Source organism: Mus musculus, chromosome 10, assembly GCF_000001635.26.
Source record: "Mus musculus strain C57BL/6J chromosome 10, GRCm38.p6 C57BL/6J".
In the NCBI taxonomy this organism is placed as follows: domain Eukaryota; kingdom Metazoa; phylum Chordata; class Mammalia; order Rodentia; family Muridae; genus Mus; species Mus musculus.
In genome coordinates, this window is record NC_000076.6 from 24,678,969 (window position 1) to 24,700,985 (window position 22,017).

Consider the following 22,017-nt stretch of genomic DNA (forward strand, 5'->3'; position numbering starts at 1 on the left):
TGCACAGGACTTGAAGATTACAGTTGTCTCAATCATATCATAATGCCAAATACACACACACACACACACACACACACACACATGCACATATACATATAGATGTAATCATACACATATGCAAACACAGAGAAACACACAGAGACACATACACACAGAGATGCACATAGGCACACATGCATCCACAGGCACAGACACACAGAACCCCACAACATTAATTACCTTCTTTGGCGCAGCTTGGTTTCAACCCAAATATACAACCAAGAATTGTTGTTAGCACACATACTGACAAAACCTGTAAGGAGAGAAAAAGACTGTTAGAGCCTTCTGACATCCTCCTATTCCCCCAACTTCATCCCTTTCCATGTCTCTGACTTTGCAGTGTTTCCAGATGTGGCAGCTGATCACAGGGACAGGCTCATTTTTTAAACATTTCAGACCACATACTTGTGATTTATGTCCTGTTCTGGAGATGGTGATAAACGTCAGACAGCAACTTTCTAAATCATCCAAAGATAATGTAACACTTGGCTCACACAAAGGAATTAGCCAGAAGAAAGTTGTAATCCTTAAAAGAAGGAAATCTATTGAGACTCCACTTCTTACTGCCATCTAGGAACGTGCTAGCCGTGACCTCACAAACCTAAACCCAGAACAGCACCCTCAGATGTGCCATGCATGGGCATGGGAATGACCACTGGGCCACAGCACTGCCATGAGCTGGTAGTATGAGCTGAAGGGGTTCATAAGGTCTAAGCATCTGCTTATTCATCTGTAAAAGCAGAGAGCTGGACTGTACCAATCTCTCAGGATCCTTCCAGGGTTTCTGTTTTCTCACCTTCTCCCTCCCCGTGATTCCTGCCTTTAATATTTAAAATGACTGAGCTTGGAACCCCTAAGGTCAACAACAAGTTTTGAGGGTCAGAAGACAAAGGAGGAAAATAATCCACAGAACAACACCCCCCCCCCACTGCGTGCGCCCACCTTTTCCAAGTTGGCATTTCCTTCAAAGCACCCTAGAATGTCAGCTCACAGGGCACTTCAGCATTCACAGAGAAAGGACTGTAAGCAAAAGTGCTTTGGGACTAAGGGAAGTGTAAGTGCTACCTCCAAGAGCAAGCTCCGGAGCGTGCGAGGGACGGTGAAGACAAAAAACCCTAAACATAGACACAGCAGTCTCCCTTTATCTGTGCCTTCACTTTCCAATTAGTTACCCACAGCCAACCATCATCAGAAAATATTAAAAGGAGAATTGCGGAAATAATTATTTTTTAAATCGTACAATATTTTAAATAGTCATAGAATGTGTCATTGTGCTGTCTCTCTCTAGACATACACCATTTTTTAATGTATCTATGCTGTATGCACTGTCAGTTTTATGAGTATCCAGGGCTTTCAGATACCCTGACATAGTACTGTAGTGCTTGCATTCAGGGAACCCACGATAGCAGCCTAAGGCCATGTCCCAGAGCCTCCTCTACCCACCTTGCTTTATCTCATCACAAGCAAGACGAGGACGGTACAAGTAGATACCTTGAGAAGAATCAAATTCCCATAACTTTTATGACATTATATTGTTATGGCTGTTTCATTATTGTTTTGATGTTATTTTATTAGTTTTAATGTAAATATGTGTCTACTTTTTAAGTTTGGCTTTATTAGGTAGATGAATAGAGAAAAAATATAAGATATAGAGATAGACTGGTATACAGATGATACATAGATAGATATAAATATAAATATATAGATGATATAAATATAAAGCCCAGTACTACCCCAGTTCCAGGTATCCACTGAGGTACTGAACATACTTGTATATACTTGTATATCTTGTATTTGTATATATGTAGTCTTGCATATGCCTGGTATAACTATTAGTATATCCATAAAAAACGGAGACTTATCAGAGGAAGACATGAATAGCAACTACCTGAGGACAAATGAACAGAATAAAGTATCAGAAAAGGTACTGATGAAATTCTCTGGTACTGTCCATACGGTGACAGAGATATGTGATGCCACAGAAAGGAATGAGCATGCATCTTTTCAAAACATCAAAATCCCTTTTGCTGTAAATTATCCGTATAGAGGATAAGCTGGCAGAAGTACTCATCTGTATTTCACACACTGTAGCGCAAACACTAAGCAGTAGAGAACTAAAGTCTGCTTTGTAGAATTCATCTGAGCAGTTCAGACCTATGTGTGTGCTCCCTGCCCATCCTTTGCATAACTTACAATACGAAATAAAGATCGCTTCTGTGCTGTGAAGAGTCCTTTTGCTTCCTCAGTGCACAGTGCTATCCCACTGTGATCCCTCACTCCTGGGGTTCCCCAGTCTTATGGGCACAAGCACACTCCTCATATAAGCCCATGCGGCAGCCCTCACGCCATTCCTCCGCCTTCCTGTCTTCATCCAAACTGTGGTAATGTCAACAGTCTCACATAAGCTATGCCCTCCACAACTCTATCTATATTTGTTTGAATTTGATTCCAGTACTATCATTTTTTTAAAGGATTTATTTTATTATATGTAAGTACACCGTAGCTGTCTTCAGACACTTTTCTCTCTCCGGCCCCGCTAGCTCCAGCCCAAAGATTTATTTATTTATTATATGTAAGTACACTGTAGCTGTCTTCAGACACCCCAGAAGAGGGCATCAGATCTCATTACGGATGGTTGTGAGCCACCATGTGGTTGCTGGGATTTGAACTAAGGACCTTCAGAAGAGCAGTCAGTGCTCTTAACCACTAAGCCATCTCTCCAGCCCTGGCACTATCATTTTTCTGCTCATTTCTGCGCTTGCTTTATCCATCAACTGCCCTTTCAATAACTGACTGTTATAAAATGTCACATAGGCATAACCCTGGTCGCCAAGGAAACAGCACAAACACATGTTGCCGTCTATGCTGAACTGACTGACAGGTGTCTGTTGACCAATCACTGACAGAATCTGAAATGCATGATAGGACTAGCTACTGATGATCCATATCTGTAGTTCTACTACTACTTGGCTAGCAACAAAGTTAGTATTTCATGTATTTCAATGTTAATATACCTAGATCTCAAACAATGTTGTTGGCAAGCCAGCACTATCTAATTAAACCATGGCGAATGAAATTGCCCGTATCAGAGAACCAGAAAAGCAGCACTGCCTATGCAGTTAAGGGCAGGCAATGATTATCTGAGCACAATTACTTCAAAACTGTTCGTACTCATCACACAAAAGAACAGAACAGAAAAATTGGTTCAAAAAGTCACGTTCTGGGCTGGAGAGATGGCTCAGTGGTTAAGAGCACTGACTGCTCTTCCTGAGGTCCTGAGGTCCTTGGATATGATTCCCTTTTCTTATGTGTCTGAAGACAGATACAGTATACTCATAGATAGATAGATAGATAGATAGATAGATAGATAGATAGATAGATAGATAGATAGATAGATAGATAGACAGATAGATAGACAGACAGACAGACAGACATGTTCTTTTCTGTATTGTGGAACATCTCCAGGAGTTAGCCTCAGAGACAGATGTGACAGAAGACAAACAAGCAAACAAACAGGGACAGACCCACTCATATGCCAAGAGCCTGGGTGACAGGAAACAGAAGCAACTCAAGGTCAGTCAAGCAGGGAGCACTACTGGGAGTGAGGGAGTCATGGCCGAGCTCTGGTGTGATGAACTGGATGCTGACTGCACCATGGGGAAGGGTGGCAGTAAAGGCAGAGACGAGGACGGCCAAGTGATAGGGAACAGAAAGGGAAAGGCCTTCCGGTTCCAGCAGCTCAGCTTGACCTATCTAGACCACAATGGATCTAAATGGCATTAAAATCTAGGAACGGGGTGGGAAACTGGCTGAAAACTTGGCACAGCCTGAGAACTGGGAAGGGAGAATCAACAAAACAGAAAGGCAGACTTGGGAGTCAAAGCGTGGGTGGAATAACTGAATAGGATCAAGCAGACTTGAGCACTTGTGTGGGAGAACGGGAGGAAAAAGAACAGGCTGGAAAGAGTTGACTGTAAGCCACCATTTAAACTGTGCCCATTGGTTTAACCATTTAACAGGCAACCATGTATATGTGATACCCTGCCCTCTTATTAACTACCAGAAAGTACACATTTCTCTTTTCATAATTAGCTCTTCATTGTCAAAAATTAAGTTCCTTGTAATTACATTTTATAATATAATGTGTAACACAGAATTAAAACATGTATATATAACAACAAAATAGTCTTCATGTTTTTTTATATACACACAAAAAAATAAATTTGCCATGTCTGTTATTCTATCATAACACACCTTGTTGAAAACATTTTAGCTTAAAATTTCCCTGGAACATTTTCAAAACTGTGAACTCTGATGAAGTTTTGCTTCTCAACGTAGATTAATCTGATGTCAAAGTCCTCTTGGCATTTATTTTTAATATTCTTCATTATGTGTATGAGTTTATTACCTGCATGTATATGCACCCTGATGCCCACAGGGTCTAGAAGATGACACCAGATCTCTGAAGTTACAAGTGGTTGTGAGGACCATGCATGTGCAGGGAGTTGAACCCAGGTCCACCTCTCTAACCCCTCACCAAGCTTTGCTTACCTCTGAAACAATTCAGACACTTTTATATTTTGACATTTTCAACTTATAAGTTGAATAAATCAATTTATATTTTGGATAGTTTCTTGAAAATTATAGCAAAATATTTCCTGGAAATCTGAGGCACATGATGTAAAAAAAAACAAAACAAAACAAAACAAAACAAAAACAAAGTTGTTGAAATGGTTTGCCTTTATGTTAAAGGATATTTGTTTTTTTTTTTAGCTTCCTGCTTGTTTAATAAGAGTTCTCAACTAAATATAAATCATTAGGTTTTTCTTTGACACTAAGTGAGACAAAAACAAAAACAAAAAAACAGGCATTTTCACAAACCTCATTTTTCTCACAGACTCCTTCAAACACACTAGCATTAATTTTATATTACATTTACCTATAGTTTTGTGTGTGTGTGTGTGTGTGTGTATACATGCATGCACATGGGATTCAGTTCTCAGCTTCCACAAGTGGGTCCTGAGGACTGAACCCAGTTCTTTAAGCTAAGTAGCATGTGCTTGTTCCCACCGGGCCGTCTTGGCAGTTCCATATTAGCACTATTTTAATTTTCATCATTTTTTAAATCAAGTATTCACCAAGATATGAATGCCTACTTATGTGTATTCCCTCCACTGACAGCCAGGACTGCAAAGGAAGCAACTCTGAGCCTATGAAGAGATAAAGTGGGGGGCAGTAGACATTAACATAAATTAACACAACAAAATTTGACAAGAGCTACAGTAGAAAAGCACAAAAGATGCTAAGATACCGGTAGCCTCAGCCCCAGGGTGAGGCAAAAGAAGAGGTAACAAGGCCACAAAAAGGTAATTGGAGGAGAAAGTAATTTCCTTCTCTATCAATGAACAAGTGTTTATCTGTGTATGACGAAATGAGGTTCAGTGAAGAAGCACAAAAGTAAAGCGAACAGAAGACACTGTAGTGAAATCTTCCATCTCAGAGGAACAGTCTAGAGAGAAGAACTCCGGAAGAAGCCTTGCATCAATGAGAAAGACACAAACTAGCAAGAAGCAGCCTCACAGTTAACCAACAGATTCATAGTACAGACTACAGGGTCTCCAGAAGCCCCACGCAGGTACAGAGTTCTGAGAAAATAGGAATAACACCTGTCACTTCCAAAGTACATCCTAAGGTGTTCTAGACTTTTATACTGAGTCACTTAATCCTCCCAAGAGCATTCTCACAGTGATTATGATGATTGCACCGGTTTAAGGAAACTGAACTATGGAGAAACGAATAATTCCCCAAGGATCATGGAGTTTAATGTAAAAGTGGCATGACAGAAATTCAGTAAGGAGTGGGGCACAGAGGCTGTGGATGAGATCTGGAGATGGGGAGATCTTGAAGTCTTTAGCTACAGAAGCAACACAAATGGGTTGCTCTAGAAACTTCTAGAAAAGTCTTTCAGCAGCATCCTGGAAGGCTGTGGTATGATTCTGCATGATCTCACACCAAGATGAGGTCTTGACTTGTCTGCTTCACTTTGGAAGGGCACTCACTGCTCTTTGCTCCTCTGGACCAGAGTCTCCTCCTCAGGTTACAGGAACCCAGACCTCAGACATGAGTTTGTTTATTTGCCTGTCTCTGACTGACTGTGAGCTCCAGGCAGCTATAGACGTTATTTATTTACTTCTGTGCTTTCCACATCTAACAAGGTGCCTTGCACACATTAAAACCCCCAAGCTACACCACCAAGCAGTGCCTGCCTGAAAACATGATTTGGGGAAAGAAGAAGAACTCCACCTTTTCCTGCATTTTACTTGACCCAGTTGGTCCATTTGTTAAGTGTCATTATGCCTGATCCATAAAAAGGATACCAACAATAAATACACTTTTAAAAAATCCAGAAACAAACGACTGTTGTATTTGCCGCCCAAGTGTAACAGGCGAGAAAGGATGCTGATATTTTATGGAAACGGATCAAGGGGATGCATTAGCTATGAGACCTCTACCCTTAGGTCAAACTGCAAGAGAAGTTTAAAAACAAGATAAACCCAACCCTGCAAGAACTCAAACCTCAGCAGCATTTTAGTCTTCCCAGGACTCCTCCACTGGGGACGGCGTCTAGAGGGAAGGAAATCCAAAGGACATACAAAGGCTAACATTTTATTGGAGATATTGTGAAATATTGTGACATCCAAACATATATCATAATCTTCCTCTGAAGCTCTATCCAGGTAGGTGTTGATGGCCTTTGAGACTATTACCCACACATGGGCATCTCTCTTCCATTGTTTGACTTACTGTAGATCCTCCCCAGGGAGAGTGGGATTGTGTGTGAAGATGCTCGCTGAAGATCCTCCTGAGCGACAGTGGAACTGTATGTTAAGGTACTCACGTGACTGGAAATGGGAGAAAGAGGCAGAAAGCCTAAACAGGCACATCACCTGGGCAAACCTCACGGTCAGATCCTCCTCAAATACTAACACTGAAAAAGCACACACCTGCCTGGCAAAAAGAGTCCCAGCTTCTGACAGGATGGTTCAAAGCCAATTTACTGAATCGGCTTTCCATGAACAATACTTCCACTATGTGGTACAGAGAGCTACAGGGAGTAGAACCAAGCCAGTGCCTCCTGGGGCTTACATTATGGCAACTTCTAGAAAACTGGAAGCCATGAGTCCTGGGAATGTTTCATAGGATCACTGGGACTTCTGGCTTCTGTTTTGTTTCATCTTTCTACCTATGAAAGGGCCAAGCCCCGAACATAACACACAAGAAGTTCCCAGACATGCCTGGGGCTAGAGGTAAACCAGAGTTCCCACAGAGATGCTGAGAGAACCAGGCCACCCAGAGAGTCTTCCGAGAGAACAATCTACCCTACTGTCATGAACACTGAACAAAGTAGAGTTGGTTGACTTTTTGTTGGGAGCCGCCCCCACATTCGCCGTTACAAGATGGCGCTGACATCCTGTGTTCTAAGTGGTAAACAAATAATCTGCGCATGTGCCAAGGGTATCTTATGACTACTTGTGCTCTGCCTTCCCCGTGACGTCAACTCGGCCGATGGGCTGCAGCCAATCAAGGAGTGACACGTCCGAGGCGAAGGAGAATGCTCCTTAAGAGGGACGGGGTTTTCGTTTTCTCTCTCTCTTGCTTTTTCTCTCTCTTGCTTTTCTCTCTCTCTTGCTTTTCTCTCTTGCTTCTTGCTCTCTTTTCCTGAAGATGTAAGAATAAAGCTTTGCCGCAGAAGATTCTGGTCTGTGGTGTTCTTCCTGGCCGGTCGTGAGAACGCGTCTAATAACAATTGGTGCCGAAACCCGGGACGAGAAAATCCGGGACGAGAAAAAACTCCGGACTGGCACAGGAGAGATACTTCATTCCAGAACCAGAACTGCGAATCAAGGTTATAAGGTTCCCGTAACACAGACTGTTGAGAAGGATTCAACTGCCAAATTCAGAACTCATCAGCTGGGGAACGACGGTGATAAAGGTTCCCGTAAAGCAGACTGTTGAGAAGGATTCAACTGCCAAATTCAAAACTCATCAGCTGGGGAACGGAAGTGAGAAATGGCTTTACCAGGTATGTTTGGCCTTAAACTTTTTCTAGTGTTAGGAGCCCTTTTGTTCCTTTTCACATGTTATATAGTGCTTAAGATAGGGCTGAAAATTCTAGAAAAAATTCAGGACAGTCTATCAGAAGTAAAGCGGGGAGAGAGAGTAGGAGCAAAGAGAAACGGTAAGTATACAGGCCTTTCCAAGGGTCTTGAACCCGAGGAAAAGTTAAGGTCAGGTAGAAATACCTGGAGAGAGATTAAAAGGAAGAAAAAGAAAAAAGAAAAGAAAAAAGATCAATTAGCGGAGGTCTCTAGGAAAAGGAGCCTGTGCTCTGAAGAAACAGACTGGGAGAAAAAAGCAGTTCATTATGAGAAAAAAGAGTACCAACCAAGTAAAGTGCTAACTAGTCATTTAAGGAAAAAGCCAAAAGCGGCTGGCGAAGGCCAGTTTGCTAATTGGCCTCAGGGCAATCGGCTACCAGGTGCACTCCCGCCTTATGCGGAGTCCCCGCCCTGCGTAGTGCGTCAGCCCGTAGTGCGTCAACAATGCGCAGAGAGGCAGTGCGCAGAGAGGCAGTGCGCAGACTCATTCATTCCCCGAGAGGAACAAAGGAAAATAGAACAGGCATTTCCGGTCTTTGAAGGAGCCGAGGGTGGGCGTGTCCACGCTCCGGTAGAATACTTACAAGACAGGCTTGCCAGCATGGCACTAACTCCTGCCAAATGGCAAATGATTGCAAAAGCCGCTCTCCCTAGTATGGGCAAATATGTGAAATGGAGATCTCTGTGGCGAGAGGCTGCACAGGCGCAGGCCCGAGCAAACGCTGCTGCTTTAACTCCAGAGCAGAGAGATTGGACTTTTGACTTGTTAACGGGTCAGAGAGCTTATTCTGCTAAACCTGATAAGAGGTATCAATGGAAGGTCTTACCACAGGGGATGTCCAATAGTCCTACAATGTGCCAGCTTTATATACAAAAAGCTCTTTTGCCAATGAGGGAACAATTCCCCTCTTTAATTTTGCTCCTTTACATGGATGACATCCTCCTGTGCCATAAAGACCTTACCATGCTACAAAAGGCATATCCTTTTCTACTTAAAACTTTAAGTCAGTGGGGTTTACAGATAGCCACAGAAAAGGTCCAAATTTCTGATACAGGACAATTCTTGGGCTCTGTGGTGTCCCCAGATAAGATTGTGCCCCAAAAGGTAGAGATAAGAAGAGATCACCTCCATACCTTAAATGATTTTCAAAAGCTGTTGGGAGATATTAATTGGCTCAGACCCTTTTTAAAGATTCCTTCTGCTGAATTAAGGCCTTTGTTTAGTATTTTAGAAGGAGATCCTCATATCTCCTCCCCTAGGACTCTTACTCTAGCTGCTAACCAGGCCTTACAAAAAGTGGAAAAAGCCTTACAAAATGCACAATTACAACGTATTGAGGATTCGCAGCCTTTCAGTTTGTGTGTCTTTAAGACAGCACAATTGCCAACTGCAGTTTTGTGGCAGAATGGGCCATTGTTGTGGATCCATCCAAACGTATCCCCAGCTAAAATAATAGATTGGTATCCTGATGCAATTGCACAGCTTGCCCTTAAAGGCCTAAAAGCAGCAATCACCCACTTTGGGCAAAGTCCATATCTTTTAATTGTACCTTATACCGCTGCACAGGTTCAAACCTTGGCAGCCGCATCTAATGATTAGACAGTTTTAGTTACCTCCTTTTCAGGAAAAATAGATAACCATTATCCAAAACATCCAATCTTACAGTTTGCCCAAAATCAATCTGTTGTGTTTCCACAAATAACAGTAAGAAACCCACTTAAAAATGGGATTGTGGTATATACTGATAGATCAAAAACTGGCATAGGTGCCTATGTGGCTAATGGTAAAGTGGTATCCAAACAATATAATGAAAATTCACCTCAAGTGGTAGAATGTTTAGTGGTCTTAAAAGTTTTAAAAACCTTTTTAAAACCCCTTAATATTGTGTCAGATTCCTATTATGTGGTTAATGCAGTAAATCTTTTAGAAGTGGCTGGAGTGATTAAGCCTTCCAGTAGAGTTGCCAATATTTTTCAGCAAATACAATTAGTTTTGTTATCTAAAAGATCTCCTGTTTATATTACTCATGTTAGAGCCCATTCAGGCCTACCTGGCCCCATGGCTCTGGGAAATGATTTGGCAGATAAGGCCACTAAAGTGGTGGCTGCTGCCCTATCATCCCCGGTAGAGGCTGCAAGAAATTTTCATAACAATTTTCATGTGACGGCTGAAACATTACGCAGTCGTTTCTCCTTGACAAGAAAAGAAGCCCGTGACATTGTTACTCAATGTCAAAGCTGCTGTGAGTTCTTGCCAGTTCCTCATGTGGGAATTAACCCACGCGGTATTCGACCTCTACAGGTCTGGCAAATGGATGTTACACATGTTTCTTCCTTTGGAAAACTTCAATATCTCCATGTGTCCATTGACACATGTTCTGGCATCATGTTTGCTTCTCCGTTAACTGGAGAAAAAGCCTCACATGTGATTCAACATTGTCTTGAGGCATGGAGTGCTTGGGGGAAACCCAGACTCCTTAAGACTGATAATGGACCAGCTTATACGTCCCAAAAATTTCAGCAGTTCTGCCGTCAGATGGACGTAACCCACCTGACTGGACTTCCATACAACCCTCAAGGACAGGGTATTGTTGAGCGTGCGCATCGCACCCTCAAAGCCTATCTTATAAAACAGAAGAGGGGAACTTTTGAGGAGACTGTACCCCGAGCACCAAGAGTGTCGGTGTCTTTGGCACTCTTTACACTTAATTTTTTAAATATTGATGCTCATGGCCATACTGCGGCTGAACGTCATTGTTCAGAGCCAGATAGGCCCAATGAGATGGTTAAATGGAAAAATGTCCTTGATAATAAATGGTATGGCCCGGATCCTATCTTGATAAGATCCAGGGGAGCTATCTGTGTTTTCCCACAGAATGAAGACAACCCATTTTGGGTACCAGAAAGACTCACCCGAAAAATCCAGACTGACCAAGGGAATACTAATGTCCCTCGTCTTGGTGATGTCCAGGGCGTCAATAATAAAGAGAGAGCAGCGTTGGGGGATAATGTCGACATTTCCACTCCCAATGACGGTGATGTATAATGCTCAAGTATTCTCCTGCTTTTTTACCACTAACTGGGAACTGGGTTTGGCCTTGATTCAGACAGCCTTGGCTCTGTCTGGACAGGTCCAGATGACTGACACCATTAACACTTTGTCAGCCTCAGTGACTACAGTCATAGATAAACAGGCCTCAGCTAATGTCAAGATACAGAGAGGTCTCATGCTGGTTAATCAACTCATAGATCTTGTCCAGATACAACTAGATGTATTATGACAAATAACTCAGCAGGGATGTGAACAAAAGTTTCCGGGATTGTGTGTTATTTCCATTCAGTATGTTAAATTTACTAGGGCAGCTAATTTGTCAAAAAGTCTTTTTCAGTATATGTTACAGAATTGGATGGCTGAATTTGAACAGACCCTTCGAGGCTTGCCATCATTCAGGTCAACTCCACGCGCTTGGACCTGTCCCTGACCAAAGGATTACCCAATTGGATCTCCTCAGCATTTTCTTTCTTTAAAAAATGGGTGGGATTAATATTATTTGGAGATACACTTTGCTGTGGATTAGTGTTGCTTCTTTGATTGGTCTGTAAGCTTAAGGCCTAAACTAGGAGAGACAAGGTGGTTATTGCCCAGGCGCTTGCAGGACTAGAACATGGAGCTTCCCCTGATATATCTATGCTTAGGCAATAGGTCGCTGGCCACTCAGCTCTTATATCTCACGAGGCTAGTCTCATTGCACGGGATAGAGTGAGTGTGCTTCAGCAGCCCGAGAGAGTTGCAAGGCTAAGCACTGCAATGGAAAGGCTCTGCGGCATATATGAGCCTATTCTAGGGAGACATGTCATCTTTCATGAAGGTTCAGTGTCCTAGTTCCCTTCCCCCAGGCAAAACGACACGGGAGCAGGTCAGGGTTGCTCTGGGTAAAAGCCTGTAAGCCTAAGAGCTAATCCTGTACATGGCTCCTTTACCTACACACTGGGGATTTGACCTCTATCTCCACTCTCATTAATATGGGTGGCCTATTTGCTCTTATTAAAAGAAAAAGGGGGAGATGTTGGGAGCCGCCCCCACATTCGCCGTTACAAGATGGCGCTGACATCCTGTGTTCTAAGTGGTAAACAAATAATCTGCGCATGTGCCAAGGGTATCTTATGACTACTTGTGCTCTGCCTTCCCCGTGACGTCAACTCGGCCGATGGGCTGCAGCCAATCAAGGAGTGACACGTCCGAGGCGAAGGAGAATGCTCCTTAAGAGGGACGGGGTTTTCGTTTTCTCTCTCTCTTGCTTTTTCTCTCTCTTGCTTTTCTCTCTCTCTTGCTTTTCTCTCTTGCTTCTTGCTCTCTTTTCCTGAAGATGTAAGAATAAAGCTTTGCCGCAGAAGATTCTGGTCTGTGGTGTTCTTCCTGGCCGGTCGTGAGAACGCGTCTAATAACAACTTTTAACTTTCCCCAGCCCACCCCTCATGAGCGAAGACCATGGAGACAAAGCCTGCAGCTAATGGAACCCTGACAACAGAAAATCATGTGCAAGCTTTTATTTACTAACTAAACACAGCACAGTTGGCTGGACTGGTCTTAGAGACAGAGCTCTATCAAGTTATAAACTGCAATTAAGAATCAAAAAAGGGCGTTGACACCTTGGGTACTTAAGCCAACACCTGCATCATTATGTCTTTGCTTTTTGATGAACTACTCTGGTAAATTTGTACTTGAAGAAAGGAGTCACGCCTTCCATTCAGAAAGCAGAGGAGTTGCAAATTATAATTTTAAAAAAGATTTGAGAAGGATCAGCCAAGAGGAAACTTCAAATTTAAAGGCTAGCCTTAAAAAATAGAAAAGAAGTAATATAAATTAAACTATAAGCACACCCTTCAAATTCCAGCCAGATCCAGTTAACAGATCTCAGAACCGTGGGCCACTGCTAACGTCAAGCCTCTAAACTGAGTTAAGACACAAACTACATTTAGGATGTGATGATTCTGAGCAACGTGCACCCTTCCACCACCTTCCTCTGGCATAATACAGTGCTACCTATGAGTCTACTTCTGCCTGACAACTTAATCTCTTACATCTAGTAAGGGTGAGGGCTCTCCCTTGAACATGGGCCACTGGAATAAACTACGAGGCCTTGAGCATCAGCCCCGACACAGAAGAGGAAGGTCACTGGGAGCTCACCTTTGTCATGTCCTTCAAATGAGAGATCTGTTGGGGAGATCTGCAGAGAGCACAGTTATCTACTCTCCTCTTGTGTTCAATCATTTGTGTTTAATAAGTACCAAGTATCTTCAAAGAGGGGAATAAGTAGTGTCTGCAGTCTCCGCCTCAGTGAGCAAAAGCTCTTCCAGTCTTGCCTTGTGAGATCCCACAGACCTTTTTCTCTCTGAAGTTAAAGGCCTGAGAAGAAAACGTCCATCTGATAGCATAAAGTAATGTCTCTGCTCAGCTTTGATGTCATCCCTCCATGACCCGTGTGCCTTCACTCAAGCCTGAGGCACAAGCATCAAGGCGCTCTGCCAATGGCAGGAAATCCCACAAAGGCAAAGCAGGATCAATCTTCCAATGGCCAGAAGGCACACCTCAGACACAGCCTCCCACAGAACATCAGTTTATGCCCACAAGGGTGGGTGCCTTGGATTGATCAGAGAATCAATAAATATCACCAGTGTGTTCTTGCTCTGGTAATTTAACTGTCTTTTATCTTTAATAGAACTTTTTGTATAACAAAATATTTTTGTGACCTTTCTTTACATAGTCTATTTACTAATGGTCCTGAAGAAGAGTTGCCTATTAAAAAGAGAGATTTGGGGCTGGCCAGATGGCTCTAGAGGGAAAGGCACTCCCTAGCAAGCTTGATAACCCAAATTCAATCCTCTGGACCCACACAGTGGATGGAAAGAACTGATTCCCACAAGCTATACTCTGTCTTGCACAAGCTGTGGCAGGTTAGCGTCACCTACACATGAATAAATAAATGTAACATTTCTTTTTAACACAGTGAGCTGGGGAGAGGGGGGCGTCCAGTAGAAAGAATGCCTTATAAAAAATAAAAAGGTAGATGAAGAAAATAGTTAAAGATATAAAATGAGACTCTAAAGAGATGGCTCACCAGAGAATGCTCACCTAGGAGATAAGTTCATAAAGAAATCATGTGACCTTCCCTTGTCTGATAGTGGACAACAAGACACTCCTCATTCCTACCCCGGAGGAAAGCAATCTCACTCGTACTTTGAAGGAAGAAATGCTGTAGAAAGAGGCCAGGCTTGCTGGGTGTTCACATTCCCTGCATTATCAGTAGATGTTCCCGTATGGGTTAGCTCATACCTGTCTGTAACTTCAGCTCCCAGAAACCCAACACCTTCTACTGGCCTCCAAGAACCCCATGCACATACCAACACAGACACACATGAATAAAAATAAAATGACATGTTTTTAAAGATATAAAATGAAATTACTAAGATGAAATGTTACTAAATGGTTTTAAAAAGGGGGGGGTGGTGGTGACAACAAAACCCAGAAATAATAAGTATTTGCTTTCATTTAAGGTAGAAATCTAGGACCAGCGAGACAACTCAGTGATAGAGGACTGGCATATGCCCAAGACCTTGAGTTTGACCCTCAGACCCACATGATGGAAGGAGAACTGACTCACAGAAGTTGTCTCCTATCCCATATGCATATTTTTAAAAAGTCAAAAGCTATAAATCAATATTAACAAGCACCAAAAAGACTGATTACGTAACGGTCGGCAAAGATGAACCACGGGCGTCTTCATCGCATCTTCACAGAAGCTTCAGTTTGTTTGACGATCACTTAACTGAATCAAAACTCAACATCCATAGGGACATCTTTTACCCTCTGGTTCTAATGCTATTAATTTATATGATACTCACATAAACATACAAAGATATGCACATAAAAACATTTATTGGAACAAAGTGATAACAGCAAAAACCTGCCAACAATGTGTGATATTAAATGTATCCATATTCATACTTACTTCAGCCTTTGTCCATTAATACTGTCTTACAAGCCTTCAGAAACTAGTATTTCTCTTCCCCAGAGCAGGTTACTGAAACACTAATCTTTCTGTTGGTAACTAGCCATAAAGAAATCATGTGGAACCTCCCTTGCCTAATAGTGGACAGTAAGACACAAGGAATGTCTTACCTACCCCGGAGTAAGGAAATCGCATTCCACTTTGAAGACAGGTCTGCTATAGAAGGAGGCTAGAGAATTGCAGCAAGCTGTGTTGGATGTCCACGTCAGTGTATTATCAATAGAGGCTACCCCTTTTGTCAGAGTTCAACTGGAATCCTTACTTCCAGCATCCATCAGAAGCACAGGGTAAAAACATCTTGAGGCTGTGACAAGTAAACTGGAAGTAGGTGAAGTTTTGGAGACTAAGCCCTCAGCCATGAATCTGACTGGCAAGGTCCAGACAGCTCAACACATGCAGATTCCCGGTAAGAGGGGGCACAGAGGGCACAAAATCCTAACCCTCTTCTCACATACTTTGCCTCATACATCTCTTCATCCACATCCTTCAACAATATCCTTTATAGTAACTATAAATCCATTTCTTTGAGATATGTGAGCCCCTCGAAAAAATTGCTTGAAGTTAAGAGACTGGGAGCCAGTCAGGGTAAAAGCAACTTGAGGCTTACAACAAACCGGCAAACCAGAAGGGGGTTCAATTTTGGAGACTAAGCCCTTAAGCTGTGAATCTGATGCCATCTCTAGGTAGACACAGTTCTGTAGTTGCAGACATCCAGCTGAGCTTCCTCTAATTCAGTTTAATTCTGATGTCCAATGAGCAAAGGCCAGGCATGGTGGCAAACACCTGTAACCCCAGCACTTGGGAGGCAGAAAGAAATATACACCTTTCTTCCAAAGGAATAATATGAAAATGGACCAAAGGGAAAAAAAAGAAGACTGTCTTTATAGAAAAAAAACAAAAAGGACATGGAGAATAAACCACATTCATATGCATAATGTATAGAACTTTAACACTTTAACCCTCAGACTGCCTCCTAACACTGCACCATCCAAGTCTAATCATGAGGAAAATATCAGATAAATCCTAAGTGAGGAACACCCCACAAAATGTGACAATCCTCTCCAGACTGTGTAAGTCATCAAAATCAAGGACATTTACTGAGACATTTAGTGGAGGAGCCGGGGTGTCATCTGCCATCCTGGAGGGGGGTCCTAGAAGAGTAAAGATAGAGAAGGGGCCTGGCGATTGTGCTAGTCTGTCAGCCACAGGGAAGGGTGTGGGATCTCCCTGTACTAGAGCTATAACCTTTCTGTAAATCTAAAACTGTTGTAAAAATAGAGTATTTATTGGGGAACAGGGAAATCAGAAAAAATTCGGAATTACTCTACTACAAATTTCCATTTTGCTTAAAATTTTTGGTCTATTTTCATTTCTTAAAACATATTAATATTCTATTGTAGCTGTGAAGACATAACTAAGAAATTATTCTACATGCAGTATTGATTCATCTCTTTGCATATAACATGATTTTTTAATCATTTGTTTATTAATGAATATTTTTAAATATCTGTATATTTTAATTTCATGGGGATTGACAGGTTGGAGTGTGGAAATGATAAATAATCTATGGTTTTGTTATGTGATCAAAAAAACAAGTTGAATGTTTAAATGTTTATGTATTTCAGCAATGTGTGATCAGTGTGTGGACTTGATTTTCACATCTGTTTCCTTAGTGTACTGGCCACTCTGGCCAGCACTGGACACTCCAATTGAAGTGTCCAGCTGTTGGGAGTGGTCTCCAGGGCTGAAGGAACTTTACCCCAGCTGTTGGGAGTAGTCTCCTACGGGGATTGTCTTGGCTGAAGAATGCCACAGGGTCACACACACTTCCTGAGATCGCCGATCCTTTTTGCTCAACCTCAAAGGGTTATTTCAATTGAGGACAGCACATGGTGTGGCAAATGTGTCCACTGAACATGGCTCCCGCTGGCCATCCACAGGGCATCGGGGCTCACCTCCACCATCTGCACAGTCCTGTGTGTTTACTTCCCCTTTGGTGCAAACCCCATGAGCAGACCCCACACACCCAAAGCACAGTGGTCTAGATCTCTGAGTCTGTCTCCAGTTTTGTCTGCCAAAGCTGTAACACTGCTTCCTGCTGACCTGGGGCTGAAGAGAAATGGCCCTGCCTGGCTCCATTACCCAGGCTCCCTGCCTGAAGACAGAATAAGCCAATGGAGAATAATGGCAGGAGACTAGAGGAAAGTGAAAAGAAACAAATTATGGGGGTGCAGAGCATGATCTCAGTAAACAGGGGCACAGGAGCCCCTACCCCTCTCTACTGCTATTTACTACCAACAGACCGATGGAGAGGAGTCATTATTTGTCTTCAGTGTGTGCCCACGAGGTTCCAATGAACAGTCCCAAACCCCTGGTCACGCAGACTTGCTGGTTAAGTGCAGTAGTCACAACACAAGACAAAAAGTCGTATGTGAGAAAGAGATTTTTAGGGAGGAGTGTGGGGTGACTGGGAGGAATGGGAGGCAGATAGGAGTGTGGAAGTGAGATTACCCAGAATGCACTATGAACATGTATGGAATGGCCAAAAGACAAATGTAATTAATAAAAATAAAATAAAAAAAGACTCAATAGAAACGAAGAGAGAAAATCAAATAAATTTCAGGGTTTTTTTTCTTTTTACTGGCAACAGTATAAAGGAAGAACAAGCAACCTTTAACCTTTGAGAAAGGCCCAGGAGTTGCTCCATCACAACAACACTGGTAACAGAGGGACAGAATTTACAAACAGGTAATGGGTATGTGGGTTTATAATTAGGGAGGGATGACAGTTTTCCAACCATGGTGACTTTTAACATGTTTATCATGACTTCAGTCAATTTAATTATACACGTTCGTGTGGGTAAAGAATCTCAAAAGTATACTTATAATAACATTTATGCTTAACCCTTTTAATTTGTTTTGTTCTCTTAGTTAAAGTATCTTTAACAAGTGCTATATGCAAGTGGGAGTAGGAGTAGTAGTATGAATTGAAAAACTATAAAGGGTTAGAAATAAAAAGAACTTTGGGGCTGTGGCTTAGTGGCAGACTGTTTACCTAGTGTGTACAAGGCCCAGGGTTTGATCCCCACAATTCCCAAAGAAAACCTCTATGATATCACAATGCATAGTTGCTGTCCAATAGGAACTTTAAGACAACAGAAATGTTCTATATATCTGTAAATCTCAATGTTGTAGTCAAACTTAGTACTACTGCACATTGGAAATGTGGCTCAGGTAATGAATTTTTACTGTATTTAATATTAATTCATTATGTTAATGTAATAACCACATGTGGCTACCCCATGGGGGAGAGTTACTAAGTAGTCCCGAAATAGAAATAAGGCAGTGCATCTTTCTATACCCACTCTCCAATTTATGCCTATTGCTAATACCAAAATGATCTTTAGAACATGTAAATCAGGCCTTATCTTGTTGCTAATACTGAAGGAGAAAGCAAAAAAAAAAAAAAAAAAAAAAAACCATCAGAAAAATACTTCAGTACTTTCCAGTCACTCTGAAAAACCCAAACCCTTCAGACAGACTGCAAGACCCTGCCAGGAACTGGCCGTGGGACACACACACACACATACACACAAACACACACACACTTACAAACACACATACATACATTACACACACACAAATACACATACATACATATACACACAAACACACACCCACACCCACACAAACATACACACATACATATACACACAAACACACACGCAAACTTACACACACACAAACACACACAGAGAGAGAGAGAGAGAGAGAGAGAGAGAGAGAGAGATCTCAAACCGGAGTTCTGCACAGCAGGCACACCAGCCAGGGCTGGGACTGACACATGCGTCTTTCTCCCGGGGCCTCTACTCAGGCTGCAGCCTCCCCTCAGGTCCCTTTCTCCAGGCCTGTTGCCTCCTCAGGGAAGGCTCCTTCATGCCAAGACTTCAGTCTTCTTACTCTCTGCCTTGTGTGCAGCTCCTGGGCAGCATTCCCCACAGCTGCCACTTGATAACTCCCTTTTGTGATTCTTGGACAGCTATCTAGGCCCCTGGGTGTAGACTATGAGAACAAAGCAAATATCTTCCAGGTGCCTGCGTAGCACCAGCGTCCAGACAGTCACACAACACTGTTGTTACCCAAGGAACTCCAACTTCTTAGTGAATAAATCACAAAGCACCTACCTCGGGAACGGTAAACACAAATTCCGCATCTGGAGTTTATCAGCCATAAAGGTGACATAAAACTGTTATCCCTTCTCATAAGGGTGAGGAAACAAAGACAGGAAAGTTGGGGTCTTGCCCAGAACACACAGCAGTTGTTGGCAGAGATAAAGTCAACACCCCAGCATTCTGATTCCAAAGTCTGTCCCCTAACCACTCAGTGCTGTGGCCTCCGCATGACTTAACAGCAATGGAGGGCTTTAGAGACATGGGAGGTAAGCCAGAGAGCAGCAAAGACATATTGGATGTGAGAGGCTACACAGAGGGAGATCCTGAGGAGAGGAGATGGGAAGACCACTCCCAGCAGACAGAATATAACCAGCTTGTATAAAGTGCTTTGTAGCATGAGGTAAGACAGAGTCCATGACAAGCTTCAATTTGGCAATTTGGGAGACTAGGCCTAAATCTTAGTTTATGACATATGTTCCATTTTCCAGTAATGCTCTTTATGTTTGGAAGTTGCAGATCCCCCCCACAACCCCCATTTTAGAAAGACCGCCAGCTCTCACAGGCCTTCTAGATTCAATCGTGCTGACTCACCTGCCCACCTGGGTTGACGGTCAGCAACTGTTCCAGGTCCTCCTCACGACAGAAGAGAGAGAGAGAGAGAGAGAGAGAGAGAGAGGATAGTGGGAGCCGCCCGGAAATTGGTTCCAGGAGCAAATGGGCTGCCCACTCAAGTCCAGGCTGATATCAATGGAGACTTTCCTTTGACTTTGACCCAACTGGGATCCTAACACTGCTGAAGGTAAGGGAGGCTCCAGGTGATGCAGGGAAAGAATGAGATCCCCAGGGAAGATCTAGAAAGACTTTTTGAAGCCTTTAGGGCCTACACTTCCTTTTGTCCCAGAAGCCCAAGAGCGCGAGTCAGCCAAGAACATGGTTTTTGTTAACCAAGCTGCCCCTGACATCCATCGGAAGCTTCAGCACCCAAAAAGCCAGCCTCTATGAGCCTTTGAATGGCAAGATTTGAAGAGAGGCTTCAAGGAACAACTGACATGGATAGGCCTTCCTTAAGGACTCAAGAACTTACCCACCATCCTCCACGAGGCACTGCATGAGGACTTGGGTGAATACCCCCAAATAACTGTACTCCAGTATATAGATGACATCCTGGGGGTGGGGGTGGAGCACTTGGAAACATTCCAGGAGGCCACAGGAGACCTGCTACAGGAGCTGAGTTAACTTGCTACCAAGTGTCTGCTAAGAAGGCCCGGTTTTGTTAGCTTATGGTCACCTATTTGGGGTACATATTCAAGGGGGTCTGGCCAATGCATCAAACCCCCAGAATCAAACCTTCCTTAGCACCCCAGATACATCAACCCAAAGTCAAGTATGGAATTTCTGAAAGAGGTCTTGACCAAATTAACTCTTGAGACTGGCAGTGACTGGATGTCCCTTCTACCTTATGCCTTATATAAGGCTAGGAACACCCCACTATACTTTATGTCTCAACCCCCTTGAGATCCTATATGGGAGGCCCCCCTCCCATGCTGCCTAACCACCAGTCTGATATCTTAGCTGAATATGACCAACATAAGTTTTCTAAGTCCTTGGAAGCTCTCCATAGGGTCTAGAAGCAACTCTGGCCTAACATCTGCCAGGTATATGAGTTTGCCCCATCACCTAACCCACATTGCTTTGAACCAGGTCTGGATTAAGAGACATAACCACAAGACTCTGGAACCTCTCTGGAAAGGACCTAACTCTGTGATCCTGACCACACCTATGGCTATTAGGATAGATGGGATCAGGATGTGGATATACCACTCCCACTTTAATGCTACCCCAGAGGATAAACTGGGCATCCCCTTACTATCTGGGTACATCCCAGGGGCAATGCAACAACCTCATCATCAACTTCGTAATGACTGGCAAGAAGGCCAATTGGAAGCTAGTTCTTAACTCCTCTTACCCCGGACTTAATACAGAACTGTTGTTTACCAGACAGGGACTCTACATTGGAAATAAGGTAAGGTACCCCCCAGCCTATTCCCACCTCTGTAACCCATACTGTTTCAGGATACATGCTGCCCCCAGAGAACGCTTGGTGGGCTTGTACCGCAGAGCTAACCCCATGCATTTGTATGGCCTGGTTGTACATACAACTGAGGATTTTTGTGTTCTAGCACAGCTTGTACTTATTACTCGGGGGAGGATGTCGTCAACCAGCTAGCGCCTCCAAACAATCAGGTAAGAAGGGTGGCTGTGTTGCTGGGTTCTCTCCTTGGCATAGAGCTGGCCAGAGCTGCTAGTGTAGAGGCCTCAACACTAGTACTCCACGACAAAAGTTACAAATGGATGGCAATCGATGCAGATATACAGGAGATGGGAAAGTCCATCACGGCCCTGCAGGATTCTCCATCCTCCCTGGCAGAAGAAGTCAAACAGAACAGAGGAGGCCTAGACTTGCTGTTCTTCCAGCAGGGAGGACTCCGTGAAGCCTTCAGTGAGGAGTGTTGTTTCTATGTTGACCACTCAGTGGTGGTCAAAGAATCCATGGCCTTAGTCAGAAAGAAACTACAAG

The 22,017-nt window shown here is 43.1% G+C and overlaps 1 protein-coding gene across 4 annotated transcripts in view; it reads right to left on the reverse strand.

Annotated features, from left to right (window-relative positions):
* The window catches only part of Enpp1 (ectonucleotide pyrophosphatase/phosphodiesterase 1), a 74,246-nt gene that overhangs the window by 41,055 nt on the left and 11,174 nt on the right, over positions 1-22,017 (reverse strand). For 3 of the 4 annotated variants that reach the window (NM_001308329.1, NM_008813.4, NM_001308327.1), the window contains exon 2: positions 220-292. Coding sequence is in view for 3 of the 4 variants with exons in the window: in NM_008813.4 (NP_032839.3) it covers positions 220-292 (73 nt within the window). In the remaining variant the exon portion in view is untranslated. Of the gene's footprint in view, positions 1-219; positions 293-13,386; positions 13,485-22,017 lie in introns of those variants that run through there. The other variant, XM_006512598.4, reaches the window with a different exon arrangement.